The sequence below is a fragment of the Limanda limanda genome, chromosome 11 (genome assembly GCF_963576545.1).
Source record: "Limanda limanda chromosome 11, fLimLim1.1, whole genome shotgun sequence".
Taxonomy (NCBI): domain Eukaryota; kingdom Metazoa; phylum Chordata; class Actinopteri; order Pleuronectiformes; family Pleuronectidae; genus Limanda; species Limanda limanda.
This window is the reverse complement of record NC_083646.1, coordinates 19,824,070-19,845,662: the sequence shown is the minus strand read 5'-3', so window position 1 is coordinate 19,845,662 and position 21,593 is coordinate 19,824,070. Positions and strand designations below refer to the sequence as shown.

Genomic DNA, 21,593 nt, shown 5'->3' with positions numbered 1-21,593 from the left:
ACATGGTGTTCAAATGGGACTCTGACGTCAAGCTGTAGACAAACAATAAAATGTAGACATTGTCAAAAGTATTAAGTATGTCACTTGTGCGCATTATTGAGTATTAAGGGTATTTTCTATTGCAATTCACATTGCTCACTTTATAATGTTCTGTATCTGCCTCCTTCAGGTTTATGAACCGAAAATCAACACTTCTCTTAGACATTCACTGAGGTCTGGACATTTTACTGAATGTCCCGGAGGGGCTGTATGTGAATATGCATATGATTGAGTCAGTTGTTCAGGATGTTTTACTAAGGGCTGGCAGGAAAGCTTCTGGTAAATGTCCGAGTGAGCTTGTGTGAGAATACAGCAAGTGAATGTCTGGAAAATTCACAGCGAGCGAGTGGGTGTGTTGCGATTCTAACACGCTATGGACAGTTATGAGGAAGTATACGGATACATCTGGATGAAAAGGAGGTGTCATACATTAGGGCTGCTCAATTAATCGAAATATAATCGTGATTACGATTATTGGGTCAAACGATCTCCAAACTACTATAATCGAGTTGAAACGATTATTTGGCATTTTTTTCTAAAGAGACGCGCATGTTCAATTTAATAATGAGAGGAAATTTCAAAGTTCTCAGTTACAAAGTGTTTTTATGGAGAATGTTGCCATCATTAAGGGTTTGAATAACAAGGCACCGATATCCTGCATGGTTTCACGGAGGAATAAGACACGCAGCCGTAATCGGTGTTTACCGGAACCGGAAGTGACTGGTACTTCCGGTTAGTCCTTCAAAAAAATAAGGGCACATATTAATAATCGTTTGAATAATCGTGATTTAGTTTTTGTCCAAAATAATCGTGATTATGATTTTTTCCATAATCGAGCAGCCCTATCATACATGTTTAAGGCACCAAAAAAGAGTTTATTTGCTGTATTTATTTTGCTCAAACTTTATACATCAAGTCTGGCCTCCTGCATGCTCTACCAAGGCGCCACTGCTCACTTAAATGTTATAGATCTCCTGCTGTGTTCTATTTGGAAGGCAAACAAAAACAAGTTCATTTCTGAAATCATGAGCCACAAACAAGTCTCACTGATCTGAAATCAGTCTCATTAAAACTGCTCATTTGTTATCGACTCACAACTACAATTGTTATTTTGAAAATAATTTCATTCATGTGTCAGTGCTGCTTTGTCTCTGTTCTTTTCCCGAAATCACTTCAGAGTGGTCATGTTCTCTGATACAAATCCATGATAGACGAAGATTAATTTTAACCACCCGACATATGAACCCCTCTGATAAAGTCCTGCAGGCCACTCGGGCTGTTACTCACTCTGCCCTTTCTCATTCCCAACGAGGTCTCCTGTTAATGTCAATCAATAATGCAGCGCTTAATGGATCAAAGCACCTCAAAGGAATTGACATTATCTCTGTTTAAAGTCAACGGGAAAGAAAATTGATTTATTTTTTTGTTCTCTTCATCATTAGCTCACTGGTCATTTTATGCCAGCGCATTAATCAATACGATCGCCATCTGGCAAGTTGATGGCATCCGTCCAGTGACAGCTTAGAATACGAGCAGGTTGTTAAACCAATTGGTTTAATATCTTCACCATGACAACAGTTTTCTTTCAGGAGGTGAAAAGTTTAAGAGGTGAAGAGGGATGGACACAGAGCTGACCTGCAAACAGCTCAATGCAGGTTAAATTCAGGGACATAGGTATAACTCCTGAAGCACAGAACGTTATTAGAGGCAAAGTGTTAACATGGGGGAGGAGATTTTTCCTATCAGGAGCCATTTCAATTTTTATAACATCTTTCGTGGGTCATACTGAATTACACTGCTCAAGAAAATTAAGGGAACACTTTAATCACACATGGGATCTCAATGAACACAATATTCATGTTGGAAATCTTTAATGATGTACATTGTATAATTCATTGAGAACAAAATAATGGATTCAAAATCAGTGAAAATTTGAAATTACAAGCTGTTCCCACTTGACATTACAACAACTCTTAAGGTTGTTCAATAGTGTGCATGACCACCACTTGCCTGTATGCATCCCAACATCGTCTGGGCATGATCCCGATGAGACGATGGATGGTGTCCGGGGGGATCTCCTTCCAGACCCGAATCAAGGCATCCGTGAGCTCCTTGACAGTCTGTGGCACTACTTGGTTGCGATAGATACACTGATACATAATGTCTCAGACGTTCTCAATCAGATTTAGACCAGGGGAACATGAGCATCCATGTCTTTGTCATCCATGAACCGTCTACACACTCTGGCCACATAAGGCCACGCATTGTCCTGCACGATGAGGAACCAATAGTGACATATCAAACTCAGCAATGATTGAAGAACTGGGCAGATCAGTCATTTGCTGCAATGGTCAATCAAGACAAACTGAAATTTAAAATATTTAGTATTTAGGTTTAAGCAGCTTTATGGCAGGAATCAGGCTCTTTCACATTCTCCTCCTGAAGGACGTTTCAGTGTCTTTGCTATTAAAACAATTTCTCATTCAATTTCTGCTTGATGCCATAATGATGCCATAATCCTGTTTGTAAATAACATCGCACTGAATATTCTGTTTCATTATCTAAGCTAAAATAATTTTAAGCAAATCAATCACAGTTTCTTAAATTGAAGGAACAAATTTGAGCTTCCTTCAGATGTAAAACAGCATAAATTATTTACTCTTTGCTGCACAGGAGAATATCTGATCATTTTGGAATAAATTTCTTATTTAATTGAATTCCTCATTTATATCTGAGAGGGTTTAAAGATACTCTTAGTAGGTCAGATTATGTTTTACTCATCAAGCTTCTTACAGATGTAGGAGGGTTGTCTAGATCAAGTGTAACTATCACCAAGCAGTCTCAGTAGGAATTGGCTGTCAATTCTCCGTCTTGTTTTGGATTGGCTGAGGTGTAGGTAAATGACTGTTGGGAACAGAATACAGTAAGTCATGCTAAAATATCTGGTTGACTAGTTTGGCGGTTTTCAGGCCGTCCAGTGTGAGCCAATAATCTTCAGTAATCTTTGACTATGTAGCAAGAAGCAGAAATAGCTCATGTAAATATGAACAGTTTCTCAGATTTGGTATCGTTTGTCCTCTTTAACTTCTACTTAAACTCAAAACTCTCAACTCGACTCTCTCCGTGAATATATCTTACAAAATAGAGAGCTGTTTTGCATCACACAGACCAGTTGGTCCTCCACTCCATTCTTTCCAGCTCAGATGTGTTACCATGTGCAGAAATGAATGTCTTCCACCCTTAAACTGAAGTATTATAATTGTTAAATGAGAAATCCATCAAATACAAGATCTGACTCATGTGCTCAATGTCCTGAAAATGAATTTTATTGTAGCTCCTCTCTTGCCTTTTTAATTTGTAAGTTGCTTGAAAATATGAACTTGACAATAAGCAAGTTATGAGTGCTTTTAATAAGGACGTATGCATTCTAAATCAGTGAATACATTCTCATTTTGCCTTACGATGGTGGGTCATGCACAGACACATCAGTGTAAATAAAAAAATTGTCATCTGGTCGTATGATTTTAAATTCTGTTTAATTTTCTATTTAGTTTTGCGTAATGGCATAAGAAGAGGACGATAACTTGTGAAATGTCTCTAATTTCATCACCAGACATTCAATTAAACATCTCAAGAAATTAGTTGAATCTTAAGTAAACTGTTCTCTCGTGTCAGACTGGGAAAATGTGGGCTACAGGAACTGAATGACAAATGTTCTCAACTCATTGTCATCTTTAAAGTTACCCCTGAGCAAGGCACTTAACTCCTAAATGCTTTATTCCAAGCTCCAAGTCGAGCAGCGGAGAACCAGTGCTCATGTACAAAACTTTTGGAGCCCAGCGTCTGGCTGCAGCCAACCATACATATTCACATTGAACTTATAGCTTGTTTTTGAATTCAAAGAATCGGATCAAAAGTCAGTTTCAAATAATTTGCTTAACTCATTTCTCTCTCCTCTCATTCTAGACCCGATAAAGACAGCTCAAGGCTCCCTGTCCCTCAAGGCTTACAGGCTCACTCCAAAACTAATGGAGATCTGCAAAGAGAAAGATTTTACACCTGAGGGGTGAGTAGCTCATCAAGATGCACACGCACACATACGGACAATATGTGGATGAGTTTCTCGAACACATTCACACTGAACTGCAGATGCTCTCATAATTTGAGCATGTGTATTAACGCAACGGTTCATATTACTCACATGAGTATTTTTTGGGGGGGCTCTTTTGACTCTGCTTATTCAATGGATGCAAATGCAGACTTGTTCATCCACATGTGGCTGCAGTCGGAGATGGATGCTGATGTTTTATCAGCTTGTCCTTGCCCTTCAAACAAATGTCCAATGTTTATGCTTTTTCTGACCCAAAGGCTAAGCATGATTGCTTTTAAATTGCAGCTAAAAAGGAATGTAATGAGGTGAACTATTTTCCAGGCTGTTCAGGGTAGTCCAACTGCACAAGCTAGCGCAGGCATAAACACACGCATGACAAAAACAGACACAGACAAATGTAAGTTGAACATGCTCAGTGAAGAAGTCCCTGGGGCATTAAATTGCGTGTGTTTGCGTGCGTAAAAATTCGGACATATTTTGAATCCACTAAAAGCAAGTGTATTTGCGGGGAGACGGGAGCCTAAAGATCTGCATCAGTTTTATTTCACTTCCCCATTTTTTCTGTATTTCTCCACCTGTATGTCTTTATTACGAGCCACTCTGCTATTGACCAAGTGTGTTTGGCCCAGAGTCAGAATCCTTCTGATTTCTGCGGCTTTTCATTAGTCCCTATGATTTATTATGGCCCCAATCTGTAGCTATCAGTGTTCCCAATAAGTCCATGATTGAAAGAGGGCAGCTAAGGTAAGGAAAGGGCAATGCCACCCAATTACAACTATCTTGTCTATCTGCTTATTTTCAGAGAGACTGGAAATCTGAATATCAATAAGTTGTCCTTTTTTCCAAAGATGCAAAACTTCAAAAGTGTTTCATTTTTTCCCACACGACTGTGTTTGCTAAAAGCAGTCCCTTTCATGTTGGTGTATTTGATGTTACATAAGCTTGCATATATTGTGCACCTTTTTGAAATGAAAGGCAGGGATAGATGAGTGCTGAATAGACCCATCCCTTTGAACTGCTCTCCAAGTCCGCTGGACTATGGATGCAGTGGTCAATAGACTCCACTTCAGCACACAATCTAAAGCGTCAAATTAGTCAGCCTGTGGAGTCAACCTTTGGCTTTGTCCAGCAGGGACCGACTTGGAAAGAGCATGGCATTAAGTGTGTGCTACGTCCAGTAGGGTTGAGCAATTTGTCCTGCCTGCAGTGTAATGTCCTTCCATTTCCTTCTAGATACCTTTTTATATCACTCTGTGGGTATTTGAAAAGGTCATAATATGCAGGAAATGCTTTAAAGCACTCTAGATGGATAATTGTGCCAATATGTATAACAAACAGTATACATAACATTATAGATTTTTCTTATAGACTGCTGTTATCCATACTGATTTGTGTCCTCCACACTCAGAGCCTGAGGCAGGGTTGTCCACTTCCTTTGCCTTTAAGTCTCATCTTAAAGTTTGCCCGAGGTGATGCTCTACTCTGAATACAAAACTGCATTTATCAAAATTACCGTAGCAGAATCAAATGATGCTCCACAACGCTATTTATCACACAGGCAAGCATAGTATAAACATCTGTTCCTGGTACAGTGCACATGGTGGATTAATGCAGCAGGCGTATTGATCCCAAAACGAGCACAGCACGCTGAACAAGCCAACATTAGACATATACAGATATTAGTTTGTAGCTCATGCACTGTGCACAAGTGACAGACTGAACCAAGGCAGTCAGTCAGTGCTATCGGATTTATGTGAGACATTAAGCAAAGTTTGAAGTTCCATTTTGTGTTAACAAGCCCATGTCAGAGAAAGAGCCCGGCAGAGAGATATGCAGCTTTTAGATCCCGAGGAACAAGAAGAGGTGGTTAAAGTCGCTCAGCGCTCTGCACACTTATCAGCACGGCCCATAAAAATGTAATTTATGCTACTGAGTCGTACATTGCTTGAGGTAAGCGATATGCACATCCTATCGTATCACACCATTCTTCGATATCAAATGCAACATGCATAACGTTATGATTCATATTTGCTTTTATACGGCCGAGATTCAGTTTACTTCGAAGTACAACATTAGTGGCAACAGCAAACTACTTGTGTTGAGAAACAACTGTTAGAGTAGAGCAGCTGTTGACCACACCCACTCACTGTTTACTTGAAAATATTCAGATTGGTCATGAATCGGCTACGATCTGGGTTTTTATTGGAATGAGTTTTGTTTGTTACTGACTAACGATCCCCACTGATTTCACAAATTTAATCTCAATGCATAAACACAAATGGTTTTCTCATTACACTGTTACGCTATTGTTGTTTTCAGACATTAACTCCAGTATGTACATACAACAGGACTCGGTTTTTCTGCAGAGTTTGCATTTCTCACCTTAAGAGAGATTCTCCAGTTGGATGCATTCACAATGACACAGAAAACTCCTGAGCATAACGGAGGCAGAGTGCAATTCGTGTGTTCTGCTACAGATATCACTTTTTTTTTTTTAGCGTATAGACACCAGGGTCGTCCTTGATATCTTTGTCTGTGTTTTCTATGCTCGTCCGCTTTTTGATCCTGAGATATTGGTATTACTTTTGTTGTTTTAAGTTTTATAAACTTAATCAACACACCCACTGACACTTGGTGACGCCTCAGTAGGATCCTCTGCTGTTGTCACGAGGGCTAATTCAGATGCTCACCGGAGTTTTTACTTGTGGGCTGGCAAGAAAAACATTTAATTCATAGTATGAATTTGAAGCGATTAGAATTAGAGACTACAATTTGTGTTATTACAATCGCGTACAGTCTCATTGGAAGTGGCTCAAGCAACATGTGTACATCCCCAGTGTGATGGTAATTTTGTCATAAATTCTGACCTTCTTCTCCTTTCCTGTTCCTCACTCTCCAGCTTGAAGAAGGCCAACATCGGCTTCGAGCATATGTTCGAGGAGGTGCCCATCATCATCAAGAATTCCCACCTCATCAGTGTCATGTTGTGGGAGCTGGAGGAGAAGTCCACGGTCGCCGACAAGCACGAACTGCTCAACCTCTCAAGCAGGTCAGACATAAACGCACGCAGCCATTTACCACGAGGGCCTAAGGCTAGACACTCAGGTTGTAAAAAACGTTAGGAGAGAATATAGGTACATTTGATATCTGGATTAACAATTCCGCACAGGTTTTCCTCAAGGGATCAACATTTACAAGGTGCTTCTGCATGGGCTTGTGGGGAATTGTGTGCGTTTATCAACATCTGTCCTCTGTAAAAGCCTCTGACCTTCAATCCGGCTGTAAATGTTTCTAATCTAACCCTGACATTGTGGGGAACACGTAGCGGATCCAACAGATATCACTGCTGTGGATGCTCAGGAGGGATTTGGTTCTCTCTCGATTTTGTTTATACACAGAGACGTTAATTCCATTTTTTTTTTTATTGTTTAAATGCTCCTATGAAAATCATGCAAAATTCTAATGTTTCATTGACGTTTATTAGATTCTGATTGGAGGAAGCTTTTCAAACTTAATAATTAAACCTTCTGCCTCATGGTGTTTGTAGGAGAACATGAACAAATTGTCGGTCTCATCAGTCTCTTTGCAAAATCATTCTACGGTCACATCCAGGAAATAGAGGTTATTGATGGAAGTTATACCCCCCTCCCCAACCATCCAACACCAAGCAGTGTTGCATTAATATGATTCATTTGCTCTTGGTATACCAATAGAATTGTGAATTCATAGCTACAGAAGAATGCAGTAAGTTCTGGAAAGTGTCTTAAAAGCTTTCTTCAAGCTCATCATGGTATCGCTTAAAACCTACAGGCTGCTTTCACTGACATGAGTTAAAGCTACTTCTAAATTAAAATTGATTTGACATTAGAGAACTCATGGGCATTAATCCGTGTCTTCTTCTCTGTTCTAAACTGTACCAGATTGGAGGAAATAATACAAGGTCTATAGATGTATTCTTGCTTCCTGTCACCCACCATACATGGCTTCACTGCTGTTTCCAAATACTTCTTAGGAAGGCTGTTTTATCTTTTTGTTGTCCTCACGCAAATCACATGAAAAGACAAATGCGAAAGTACATTTATCTGAATAAGAATTGTTTTGTCACCAGCGCTCACGCTTGTTAAATACAAATAAAATAACTATATAAGTTTACTGATTTACATGTTCCTTCATTACAATGAAAACAGCCCCGATCGGATACATAAATTGAACACCCGTGCGGACGGGTTCAGATTTGGTCGACCATATCTGAAGTACCCTGAGGAGAGAACACACCGGGCTGAGTAACATAAACTACACGCTCTGTGTTTGTTGTAGTGAAGAAACATGTCACCCAGTGCAGCGTTATGGCTCTTTTATCTGTTTTTTATAGTTTCCTGAGGATAATGGAGTTATATGGTACATAGGCATAAGCTATATAAGGCTCCTGAAATGCTGACTTGTTAGCAGAATAAATTCTCCGATGGTTTAGGTCTTTTCATGGGGTTTGTTGATAACAATAAAAAGTAGACAAATAACACCAGCCTTATTCTATAAACCATATTTCAACCATCTGAGACAGCAGTACCATGTGGTTGGTAGAACACAGCTCCTGGACTCCCGTGTGTGTCATGGAGATTTAGTTGAGGAGCCACAAACATGATGAGGTCCTAAGTAGCTAACACCTAATTCATTTCAATTCACAATTGCATCACTAATAACACATTTTTCATTCCAACACTTTAGTTGAGGGGCCAGTTATGTCCAACCGTGAAGTCGAGGGAAGCAAATGTTTACTTGATGATCCCTACCGGTCTTGGATGTCAGCAAAAATTACAGGCTATATGCTTTCACTGATCAATTTGTGGGTTTGTCCATTTACCTGCTGGCTATCATGAACACATAAACACGCTCAATAAAAAAGCAAACGTCATTTTAAGAAACCATCATTTTTTATGATGAGGTACTCTCCTTAATTGATGGCTTGATCATAGGATGTTACTGTAGCAGGTCACAAATGGAAGAATTTAAATTCATGTTAATAATTTTAAGAGGTTATTGCATGAATTCATGATAATTCATGTACCCATTCTATGAGGTGTACCACAGAGGGGAAGTTTCGTGACTGGTAATTCCTGTCAGATGCACAATATAGTTAAACCAAAGTCTAACCTGTATTTATTGCTTGGCTCAAATTTGCACACAGAGTTAAGTTTTAGTTCCTTTTACCATTTGAGACAACTTATTTGATTTCTGGAGCTTACTGTTGTGCCTCTGGGTCACTATTGGATGTTTGATTGAGATATACAGTCTAAAGAAAGGTACAGTAAATGCCACATATAAATGTCAAAGCGTATTTATTCCTGAAGCTCTCCGAAAGCAGGACTCGCCATCAAACTTTGTCTTCCATTACTAATGAGCGCAATATGAGCAAGCATCACCCCACCATATCCTCTCACAGCCTCTTTAAGTCTTGCATTTAGATCCCAGAGGCATCAGCATCAGTCTCGGGAGAATTTATCAGCAATCATTTATGGAGATAAACCGCTGCAAGTGGAGCAACAGCTGTGAAGCTGCTAATCAAAAAGCCTCCCAGGGGCAGGTGGGAGAAATTAGCACAATAACGACTTGCAGTGCTGATTCAGTCAGTTAGCACACAAAATGCACTGCGCTTAGTTGTACACTGCAGTGGAACCAATCAGGAGTTGGTGTGATTCTCATCGTCTGTGTCCTGTAACACAAGTAAGCTATCAAGTAGATGAATTGTTCCACAGCTCTGTAGAAGGCATACGCGTGGCCAGCCAAGCTTTGCACCCGCAGTCCTTTTTCTTACAAATTGTCAAATAGACGGAAGGAGAAGGCCTCGCTCTTCTTTCATATCGCTCCATTTTGAAGACGACCACTCAGAGGTTCAAACAAAGCTTCAGATATGATGCGAAATGGAGAAGAGGCAGCCCAGCCCTCTCCGTCGGGATGACTGCCGATGGGATGTCTGGCGAGATGAAATTGTTTCCTGAAGTTGTCAGATTGCTACGCAGCTCTGTCCTCGTGTTGGATTGTAGCGTCCGTCTCTCTACATCTTCTGCTGACAGCCCCACCCTTTTCTCCTCATTTCCACTCCTTCAAAAAGTAAACGATAATGGGTTTTATTTAATGTTTTTTTTCCTTTTGTCTCATTTTCCAATCTGCAGCCCCATTTGTCAATGTCATCTATGTCTCGGGCTGAGTGAATGCAGTTTCACTTTGGCAAACAGGGTTGTTCTTACCACAGATGATAATGTTGATCGTGGTGATGGATTGCATGAATGGAAATTCATTTATGTAGCTTTTACCCCCAAACAGGCTTGAAATGGCTCTTTGTTACACAGTAGACAATATACGTCACATCACAGAGCACTTTTAGTATAGGCCAATCTTACATGGTTTTTTTAGGGTGATCCGATCAGGATGTTTTGGGCCAATGACCAATCACTGGGTCTATGTCCCCTAGTTTGGGTGATGTAAGTAACCACTTATAATCCGATTTCTCTTCCCTGCACTTTATGCAAATAAACACTACCGGGCTGAATCCCAGTCAGAATTTTGTCAATAAATGGCCATTATTCCTGTCAAGTTGTTCCTTTTTTAAAAATTGAATTGAATGACGTTGTGTGGGATTTTATAGCTGAACTTTATGAGCAGGACACGCACTTTAACTTTCTCACCCCGTTTGCAAAGATGAAATGCGTTGCGTTTGAACCTTCCACAACACAACTGAGCACCCACAGGGACTCTTTTTGTTACACAAAGAAAGAAATAACGTCATATGTAACGTTTGCCGATTGACAAGACTCAAATGATTAAGAATTAGTCGTAGACAGCGTTTCACAAACTCTATAAAGTTTAACCGAGCAAAATCACGCATCGCAGAGAAGCAAATGGTGATCAGACAGCGTGCTTCATGTGTACCTCAGGTGTCTCATTTTGAAAGCCTTTTTGTTATCATGGAGCATTTATTTAACTATATTAACATTGTATAAAATAAAGGAATGGTAAAGTATCATATATTCATTGGCAACTGTTTATTATTGGCAGTGCAACAGCTTCGTAACTTTAGCTCAACTTTCCTGTGGAATCAATGAAATGCTGCACATGTGCAACTCAACAGAGATGAGAAGAGAGATGCCTCCCTCGCTTCCTTTTTCCACCATCAGCTCCTGGAATAAAATGAAAAGGTTACAATACAGAAGTATTTACTGAAGAAAACTAAAGGAGTGAGCCCTCTCAATTCCATCTCATCTCTGTTGAGAGTTGCACTTCCTGAGTGACAGCTGTTGGTTTTGCCTCATCTGATCGGTGTTTATAGAGACCGCTGATCAAACTAATTAAGGGGAATATCAACCGATGACAACCAGTAGCCAATCAATCGGAGCACCAGTAGTCTTTAACCATTTTCACAGTTCTCCTCATAGTTAACTGTAAATTATGCTTTAAACCTCATAATTTGTCTTTGTTGTGCAGTATGAATAAAACTAAATAGTCAAACCATTAGCCACTGTTGGGTTAGTGTCATTGGCTGTCTGTACTGAAATGTACGAAAATAGAAAGATATGTAAACATAGCTTCATGCTCTGTAGAAATATGATGATATATTCAATAAGGGAGAAGTTGATCAAGAGCAGGAACAGAGAACAGGAAGAATACTTTATTCAGGCTGCAGCTAGAGAGGGAATGAGACAAGAGGGAAGAAGAGAGGAGAAATAACTGAAATAAGGTCACAAAGGAGGTGGTGACAGAAATGATACTGTGAATAAAATACTCTGGGGAAAAATGACCCCTGACAGACGAAATTGATTCAGTGAGACGGTGCTTTTGATCACCGGGCAATAATATTCCTGTCTATGATGATTCTTTTCCTTAATGGAATAGTTACAACTGTGCTGTAGGCTATTCAGTCGCATCAAATTTATATGATATGAATATGTGTGAAAATGTTGTATAAAAATATCATTTGTTTTATGACTACTAAATTTAATATTTTGCCAAGACAACAGTGTACACCAGTGCTGGGACAATGTTCGATTTTCAATGTCCTCTTTAAAACCGTACACTGCTGCAGAAGCCCGTCTGTTGGTTTGTGTTGGGCCTCAGTCCATCGGTGAAAAAGGCTCCATCACTGAAAACAGTCATTGTAAGAAGGGAAGTCACTTCCTTGGCAGCTTTGTTAAACAGCTCCCCTCTGAACTTTCAATTTACTGAATGCCGGCCTATTTTTGCTTGCACATCAATACTGATTTAGAAGTTGTCCTCTACTGTCCTCTGTGAATATGAGCATGTCGGGCCGAGCACACATACAGGATGGGCAGCCATCGAACCCGGCGTTGAAACGGAATTGGTGATCATAGGATCTCCCTCGATAGACTTTGATTTCTAATTCAGGATTGATCGAAGGTTCACTGACCTCTCTTAATAATTAAACTCTGGGGAGTTAGTCATCGGACACTGTGCAGTCTGGAATAGATTATTCAGCATCTAGTTTTTTTCAACCAGGTGTAACTGGTAGTCCTATCTTTCAGTGTTAAGGAAATACATAACCCCTTTGAAATGTGTTTATCATACACAAAAAAACCCGAATTACTTTGAAGTGGATGAAGAATTTCTTAATATTTTATTTTTCAATCAACATTGCATTCTCAATTCAATTGTGGTAGCTCAAAATATCAAATAGAGATCAAATCGATTCATATAACCTTTTATTTCCACGTAGCAAGTACTCATACACAAGCCCTTCAATTTCACAATGTACTGCAAAAGATATTATGAAAACCTGATAACAAAATAACACACACACAAGATAAATGATTTGATGTATACAGACGGATTACGAAGAATTTTAACCCATCTGTAAATAACTGACAGATGTTTTCAAGGATCCTGCTCTAATGATTTCCATTGCATACATTATAAATGTACACCACACAAAGTGCAGAAGTCAGAGCTAACAGACGTTTGATGTTAGATTATTAATTGATTTCGTCTGTCACTCATGTTGCAGTTTGTGAATAATATGATACCATAACAATTCCCCTTTTACTTTAATTTCTTATCACCTTCGTAGCACCAAGTATACTGGATTCATAACTGTATTGTAGTAAGTTTTATGAGTGTATTGTTCAAACATTACTTTTTTATTATTGTGCCACCCCTAGAGCCTGTTACAAAGTTGTTTACTCATTGTTGTAATTGACTCAGGATTCTGTTGAGAGATGAAGTCTAGAGAGCTACTGTGACAGAGTGAAGCAATTTAAATAAGGTCATGTTTGTTATGTCGGAAAAGTAGCTTTAGAATTGTTAGATGCAAAAATTGGCTACAAAGGAAATCTTCACAGATTAAAAAGGTATATTTGAGTACAAGTTCAATTCTGGGTTCATTGGATCTAGTTTCTCAGCTGTACCAAAAAGGTGGTTATCCTCTGTATTAATACACCATAAAGAAAGGTATTCCCAATCAATATTTGCAAGGTAACAGCTGTGGAGACGGTGACAGGTTTTTTTTTTTAAGTCCAAGAAATTGAGGTTGGGTAAATTATTTCTCGACGAGATGATTTTTTTTTTGTTGCTTGCAACAGAAGATGGAGCGTGTGAGGAGCCAGGGGAGCGAGAGAGAAATATTGATTTATAAAATTGGTAATTGAAAAATCTCACAGCAGAGAGGACAGTAACTGAAATCACCCAAACCTCTCTCCGCTCTGCCTCCACATAATCACAGAGACAATAAAAGGCACACAAAACAGTTCTGTCGGCACGAGTGCACACACAGCCCAAACATACACAGGGCTGGCATTCCTTGCGGGTACAATTGTCATTTAAATAAACAAGTCAGAATCTGTTTTCCCACAGTTGCGTGCTGCATTGTGTAGCACCCAAACATTCATAAATAAGACAATATTGTGTAATGCCACAGAGGAAAGTAGAAGAGGAAAAAGACTTGAAGTAGAGCACTGCAGCCTGGCCAAGGTTGACGTTAAGTCAGTAGTGAGATATCCTGTTAAAAACAGGGCTCATGGGAGGAGAGAGAAGAGGATGTTGTCAGCATTGTCAGCACAGCAGTGTTGAGTTGTGGGGGGGGGGGGATATGAGGGACATGAGCATAGACACAGCACAGGGACAAGGGGAACGGTCCAGGGGTCTGAATACAGTCAAACCCCAGGAGGAAGATTTCATGTCGGATCTCTTTCAGGACACATATGAGCCACTCTGGAAGATGGTGAACTCGTAGATTCAGTCTCACTAGATGGCAGACCCCCCCCCCCCCCCCCCAACTGTGATTTTAGTATGTAAATTGGTGCTGCAGCGCTGGCGGAATAGCCAAGAAATTTCCAATGTTCCAGGTTCTTTGTTGCAGAAACTTTGCCAGATTGTTAAGAAGGTGAAAGCAGTGGAAACTTTGAACTCGTCTCAAACAAACCAACACACAGGGCTAAAACTGTAATCGTCTGGGTGGAGGTAATTGGTGTGTTTGGTATCGGGAAGTTCAGGAGCGAGGGTGAATAAAATGATGTACGTCATTGCTGCTGACACTTGCTGATGGCTGTACAAAAATGTGCGAATGACATACTGACATTTTTCTTTCCAGCAATCACTTGGAGAAGAGCCTTCAGCTTCTGATGGACAGAGTCGATGACATGAGCCAAGACATTGTCAAATTTAACACCTACAGCCGCAACCTGAGTAAGCAACAGCAGCAGAAACACCAGGTAACTCTCACGCATTCACACACAAACACACACTCACCAATGCGCACACACCACCTACACACACAATCAGCAAGCAGCAGCAGCCGAGGCACATACAGCCCCCTAACTCGGCAGGAACACAGCAGTTATATTTCTCTCAGACATGGACACAACTAGTTGTAGCCGTAATAGCAGTAGGCAAGAAGCAGAAGTACCAAGCAGTTTGCACAAACACACACACACCACACACACCACACACACAGACACACACACAGACACACACACAGTCCACCAGGCTCACATACACCCACTTAAAATCCACAGCGGTAACTACAGCAAAGGTTAACGATATATAGATATTTATTGTCTATAAAAACAATGTATACTCGCATTGATGTATGTGGATATTCCATAGACATATCACTGTCAGCTGAAGACAGGAAATGCATCAGTCAGTAAAGCACAACATTTCAGATGATCAAATTAACTTGAATGACATCTTCCACTCCAGTTTCTTATTTTTTATTTTGATTTGCCAATGATTGTGATTTGAATAACAAATAAACTGGACATGGGGAGTCAAATTAGGCAGGGTCCAATTTATATTCAGTCTGGTTGGGTTCAATTGTGGAGCTTCAGGTTTCCGCTCTGTGAGTCAGATCTCTCTGGAGACCACTAATCCGGGCAGCAGGCTGGCTTTTAACTTGCTTAATTAATATATCATAAAAAGCACTGATTATAGACCAACTGCCAGAAAATACAGTCGCACAAATGTTGCCTGATCCTTTTTTACAATAGAAGCATTCATTTCAAACAGAAAATGCCAACCACCAACACGAGTATTGCTAACTTCCAGCACAGACGGGTGTAAAAGTAATTTTCTGTTGTTTTGAGCCGACACTAATGAGACCAGAATGACTAATATTAACCTTCAAATACCTGTTATAGTCTTATCAGCTTCCACCTCACTGCAGCTGCTGACACGTGCCCATTGTGGCTCAGCATCACTCAAATTTCCAACACGCCTCACCTCCACGTGTTGCATTACTTTTCCTGTCAGGAATCGTTCATTTTCATCACCATGGGGGTTACTTCCGTGTTAGAGTCGTTAGTTTATTCTTAAATATAAAAATGTAGAGCCACGGGTGATTAAATCATGCGTCAGGAGCCTCGGTCAGGCAATCTCCTTATACCGTTTGCACCAAGGAGCAGCTGATACAAATGGACATCAAGCTGATGTTAATAAGATACGTGTTTCTTTTATTTTGTTGGTTGGTTAAACTTTGAAAAAATATACATATTTTCTGTACCAGCCAGACTCATCACAAAACCAGACTTTATTTGAAAGCTGCAGCACATTGTAAGACACAGATACTGTGTGTGTGTGTGCACAAACACTCGAGACACATTCACCTCCTACAAGCACAAACTGAGCCGGAAGCAGCAAAAACACCAGAGCAGAAAAACATTCTCACTCCCAGATGAAGAGTTGGCCACGAACCGTCTGCAACTCCAACCACAGCCCGATGCATTGTAAACATCCAGCCTCTCCTGCACAGACAAACAAACAGGAAACTGGAAGAAACCAGGCACAATGTGACACCTCACATGCACGTTTGAACATTATTCTGTCGTTCTTCTCTGCCAGTGGAAATTAGGAAACACCTGAAGCATTGATGTTGATCCGGGCTGAGTCCTCATCATCATCCCGGCCAACAGCAAGTTCACACACATTAAACAGACTCACAACAAACATACAGGTTGTCCCTGTATGTACACAAGACGTTCACAACCTGGGCTGCGAAGAAACACCCACCCCCCCCCTGGCCAATCACCCACACTGAAGCCCTCATGATCCATCATCCTCCACTACCGACCTTCTCATCATCACCGCCCCCCCCAAGCCTTAACCCCGACACACATACACGCACTCATGTCACACACAATATAACACAGACAGGCAGACCCTTTAATGGTGCCTACTTTTTCCCATGTTTCACACTATTATCTACAATGAACAAACAGTGCACCCAGAGAAAAGCAGGGTGAGCCTCTAATGCACCTTTCAGACATCTACATCTCCTGCTCCGTCTAATCTTGTGCTATTGACCCTGCTGCTTCCCAGACCAATGGAACCGTATTAATCATCATAGAAAGTTGGAAAAATCGCGGAGTACTGGGACAGCTCCATTTTTCATTTAAAACTCTCAATTTGGTGAATAGCAAGTTCCCTGGCAAAATATGTGGCCTTAGTACCCTGTAATTTATGTGTCGCTACCCTTTATTTATTCATTATCTTTTTTGTCCATTCACATAAGCAAGAAAGTCTTAGCAGGAGATTAGGTTACGGAGCAATGTGATAATCGTATGAACCCAGGAGCCATGATTGATAGTTAATGGTACAATTATATGATTCAGCTATAGGTCGTTACCATGTATTTTTTAGACATTAAAGATATAGCAAATTATGTCTCAAATTGATGGTTGTCGAACTCCACTAGCTCACCCATCAGAAATGCTAGGGTGCCAAAAGGAGGGAAGCAGAAACAAAGAGTATTAAGATTTAATGGTCTGACATAAAGGTCTTCGCTTTGGAACTGATCCAAAATAGGCCAGAGTAAAACCTTTACGCAAAAACCTACACGCATAAATAAATAAAATCTACACATCTAAAAGAAAACTCAAGGACAGATGGAACAGATTGGTTGATCTCAATGGACTACAGTACAATCAGCAAGATGATGACTCTTACAGTATAAAGAATAAAGAATTTTAAAAGACCATGACTACTCAGTAGTGATGAGTCAGATCGCACCTGTCTTCAAATTCAATTTGATCCCAACCACATTGTAAAGTTTCATGATTGTATCTTACATGTTTCTGACGGTTTTTCCAGCTCAGCAGGGGGTTTAATGGACAAGAACATGACTTCACCATAGACTTACTAGCATCTCCCACTGTGCAGACCTCTACATGAAAGAACTAAGAACGCAAAGCCCCGACCTCCTACAGAGGAACAGCACCAAGCCACCGGTTTAAATATGTGGATGATGCAGAAACGTCAATTTCACATCACAGGATGTCAGGATGTCTTGCCTGTTTGGACTGAGAACCCACACACACTGACCAGTATCTACTCTCTGACTCCAAACACCCACTGGAACACCAGCTAGGAGTTATAACCCTTCCACACCGAGGTGATAATGTGCCTTCAAGTGCCCGCGCCCAAGAGACCAAGTAAACTTGGAGGTTTGCACTAACGGCTTGTGGAAAACCCTAACTGGACCTTTCTAAAAATGCCTGCTATATCTAGGAAGAACGCCAACACTGCAGGTGCTACAGAAAAGGATAAACACAACACTGTCATGTGTCTGAGTAGCAGTGTTCCTGAGGTGCACTGGATGATCCTCATGCACCAGCTAATGACCTCACAGAAATGAACTGAGACTGTTGTTAAAACAGCAAAGAGCCACCAGCCAGGTGACATCATTCGCATTTATAATGAGCCCACATATGTTGAAACCACTTTTTCCTATCATCACACATCATTCATACACGGCCGGCACATCCCTCAGGGGCAATTTGAGGTTCAGTATCGTGCCCGAGGACAGTTTGGACAGACAGAAGATCATGTTCTTACTGATCAGTTTCCTCCTCTGAATCAAATTCTAAAATGTAATGGTCATTTCACAGCAAACGTTTTTGCACATAGGGTACAGATTTCCTTATGTGTTTTCTCCCATGCCACTGATAACCTAACCCCTCGAGGATTCACAAAGTGACGCACAAGGCTGACGCATGTAGCAATAAAAAAAGACCCTACTCTACCTAATTAGACCGAGTACACGTTGTACCCAGACCGAGTACACGTTGTACCAGTCTGACTCTGATCCCAGCTTGTTTCTCAGTTCCTCAGAACAGAGTAGTCCTCTAGATTAGATAACAAAATTGGAGTTGTTAGCAAAAACAATAAAGTCAGACAGAGCCCAGTACCGGGAACCCAGCAGCCCCTGCATGGAGCCTGGTGGTCCCAGCAGCTACTGTGGAACAGGCCGTGGAAAGCCTGTGAATGTAGAAAGCCCGATGCAGAGAAATCCCGCTGAAGTGCGAGAGAACTGTGACGATTATCTGGACAGGATTATGTTCCATCAAGACAACAACTTCAAACATAAAGCTGAAACTAAGCAGGAGTCCAGACCTCAATCAGACTCAGACCTTGTGGCAGGACTTTAACGCTGCTGCTCCCTCAGTCTCCATCCAACTTGACATGAGCCTGAGGACTCTGTAAAGAGTCACTGGGGGAAAAGCAGCATGGTTTATATTTGTACTTGATTTGAGTTTATTATTTATTTAGTGTTCTGGGGGTTTTGCACCTATATTTCTACATTTAAGGTGCACAATGAAACCTGCTGTGTGTATCTACAAAGTGCATTCAGTTATTCATCAGTATTCTGATTATGCGTCGTCATGCTTTGATGCATCAGCAGGACTAGAACACCCTGGATGGAGGAGTTATGATTCATTAGAACAAATATTTAAACATTTTTCACATGTTTTTTGAGAGCAGTTTGTCAGCTTTAGTCACCCGTACAGATGCAATGTGGGATGTTTGCCTCAAAGTACTCGAGGTGCTCCCACGCCAGTTTTCCTCCTCCTCCCCACCCCCCCTCCGCCGCTCTGTATCATTCTCTCCATCTTGCCAAATTAACAAGGCTTTTAGGTTCTCCAGAGACCTGGCACCTCACTGATTTACCGACTGTCAGTCCTCCACCAATCACTCCATCCCTGTCAACACTTACAACTCCTCTCTCTTTCTCTATCTCTCTCTCTCTCATATCATCATCATTGTTTCTCTACATCTCACTTCGTTCTGGTTACTGTTGCCATTGTCTCTCTCCTTTCTCTTCCTTTTTTCTTCGCTGTACTATCCACTGCCACTCTGCATCATTCTAGCTGTATTTCTCTCTTGCTTGTACATTGCCTTTTCTTTTTCCCATTTCTCTTACTTCATACCTCTTTCCTCACGTTTACTCCCTCTCCTCACCTTCCCGCTGTCAGTTTCGCCCTTTCTTTTCTCTTCAAATTCTCATCATTTCTTTTTCCGTCCTCCATGCGCCCATTCTTTCCTCTTCTCTTTCCCTGACCAATTTCTTTTACCATCCATTCTCATTCCACATTCCTTTCTCTTGGTGCCATTAATGTTTGTTTTTCTCTTGCCTCCTGTGCCCCCCTCCGCTAATGCCACCTCTCTTCCTGTGTTTGTCCCCCCCCCCCCCCCCAGTACGTCCAGAGGCGGCAGCAGGAGAACGTCCAGCGACAGACCAGAGGCGAGCCCTCCCTGCCTGAGGAGGACATCACCAAAATGTTCAAGCCTCCCCAGGCTCCACCACGCATGGACACGCTGCTTATTGCAGGTACGCACAAACTCACAACTTCCACACACAGACAGAACTCATCATCTCCACCACAGATTCTACCCCCACCTCCCCCCCTTCCTTCAAACTCCATCAGACGCCTCTGCTCTCCTCACAGGAGCGCAGGTTCGGTTTTGTAATTATCTATGCCATTATCTTGAAATTACATTAATTTAAAGTTTATCGACTCAATCTCCAAGTCCACCGCCCTGTTCCCTGCTGCTTCACGCTGCTCAGCTCTCCTCCGCCTACTGACAACATTCTGATCCTTCCGTTTACTCAATTCCCCACTTATTTGATGTTTCCCCCCTCCAACCCCATCTCTCCCGCCTCCACCTGTTTGTGTGCATTTGTCGTTTATTTCTGTGTGTGTATTTGTGTGTGGGTGCATGGATTCACGTGGCTCTCCTCCAACAGGGCAAATTAACAACTACTGCCAGAACGTCAAGGAATTCACCTCCCAGAACCTCGGGAAGCTGTTCATGGCGGAGGCTCTGCAAGGCCACAACTAGAGGAGACGACAGGGCGAGAGGGGGAGAAGCAAGTGCAAGAAAGAAAGGAAAGATAATAGAGATGCAAAACCACTTCTGCAACAGCTGGAGGAACACTGCGCCTGTGTTTGTTTTCTAAGAATTTATTCATTGTTTTTATGCCTAACTACATCTTGGATACAAATGTATCTTTGAAAATCACTTGATTTTGATTTGAATATTTGAATAAAAGACTTTCATCTCTATATCCGCTAAGGTTTCTTGTATTTTTTCGCAAATAAACAGTACTATGGTTTTGATGGTAACTGCAGTCCACTGCTGTGGCCCCTGACATTCCTTGGTTTACTCACCAAATTAGTTTGTTGTATTGGTTGTGAATAATAATTCTAAACTAGATCTTACAAATTGTACAATATAGTTATACACTAGAATAAGACTAGTGACCTATTATAAGTGGATTTTTTCACATAGAGAGAACAATGATTTCTTTGTTAACAGAGCTGCAACAGAAGTATCAGTGAAGTTGGGCGTGGAGTCCTATGCCTCCACTGTCTCGCTGCACTAAACAGACTTTTAATTGTCTTTTCAATCTGCATATCTTGCACGCAGGTAGCAATTTGCACCTGTTTGTTTTTAAGATGCAAAAGTAAAGTCCCAGTAGAACGATTTGGCATGAAACAAAGAATTGAGTTTTCTAGACAAACATTTGAAGAAGGATCTCCAGGTGTGCTGGATAATAGACAGAGAAGCTGTCATCTGTGTGGGTTGGCGTTCCTTCTTTAGTCTGTAATTGCCAATATCCCATAAATTATTTAACACAGCCTTTGAGAAATGTACCAACAGT

At 41.0% G+C, this 21,593-nt stretch overlaps 1 protein-coding gene across 1 annotated transcript in view; it reads left to right on the top strand.

Moving 5' to 3' along the window:
• The window catches only part of LOC133014240 (eukaryotic translation initiation factor 3 subunit H), a 61,675-nt gene extending 40,681 nt beyond the window's left edge, over nucleotides 1-20,994 (top strand). The window contains exons 4-8 of the mRNA XM_061081430.1: nucleotides 4,006-4,105; nucleotides 7,050-7,199; nucleotides 14,745-14,865; nucleotides 20,126-20,258; nucleotides 20,676-20,994. Coding sequence (XP_060937413.1) covers nucleotides 4,006-4,105; nucleotides 7,050-7,199; nucleotides 14,745-14,865; nucleotides 20,126-20,258; nucleotides 20,676-20,770 — 599 coding nt within the window. The 3' untranslated portion in view covers nucleotides 20,771-20,994. The remainder of the gene's footprint in view (nucleotides 1-4,005; nucleotides 4,106-7,049; nucleotides 7,200-14,744; nucleotides 14,866-20,125; nucleotides 20,259-20,675) is intronic.
• The last annotated feature ends 599 nt before the right edge of the window (nucleotides 20,995-21,593 follow it).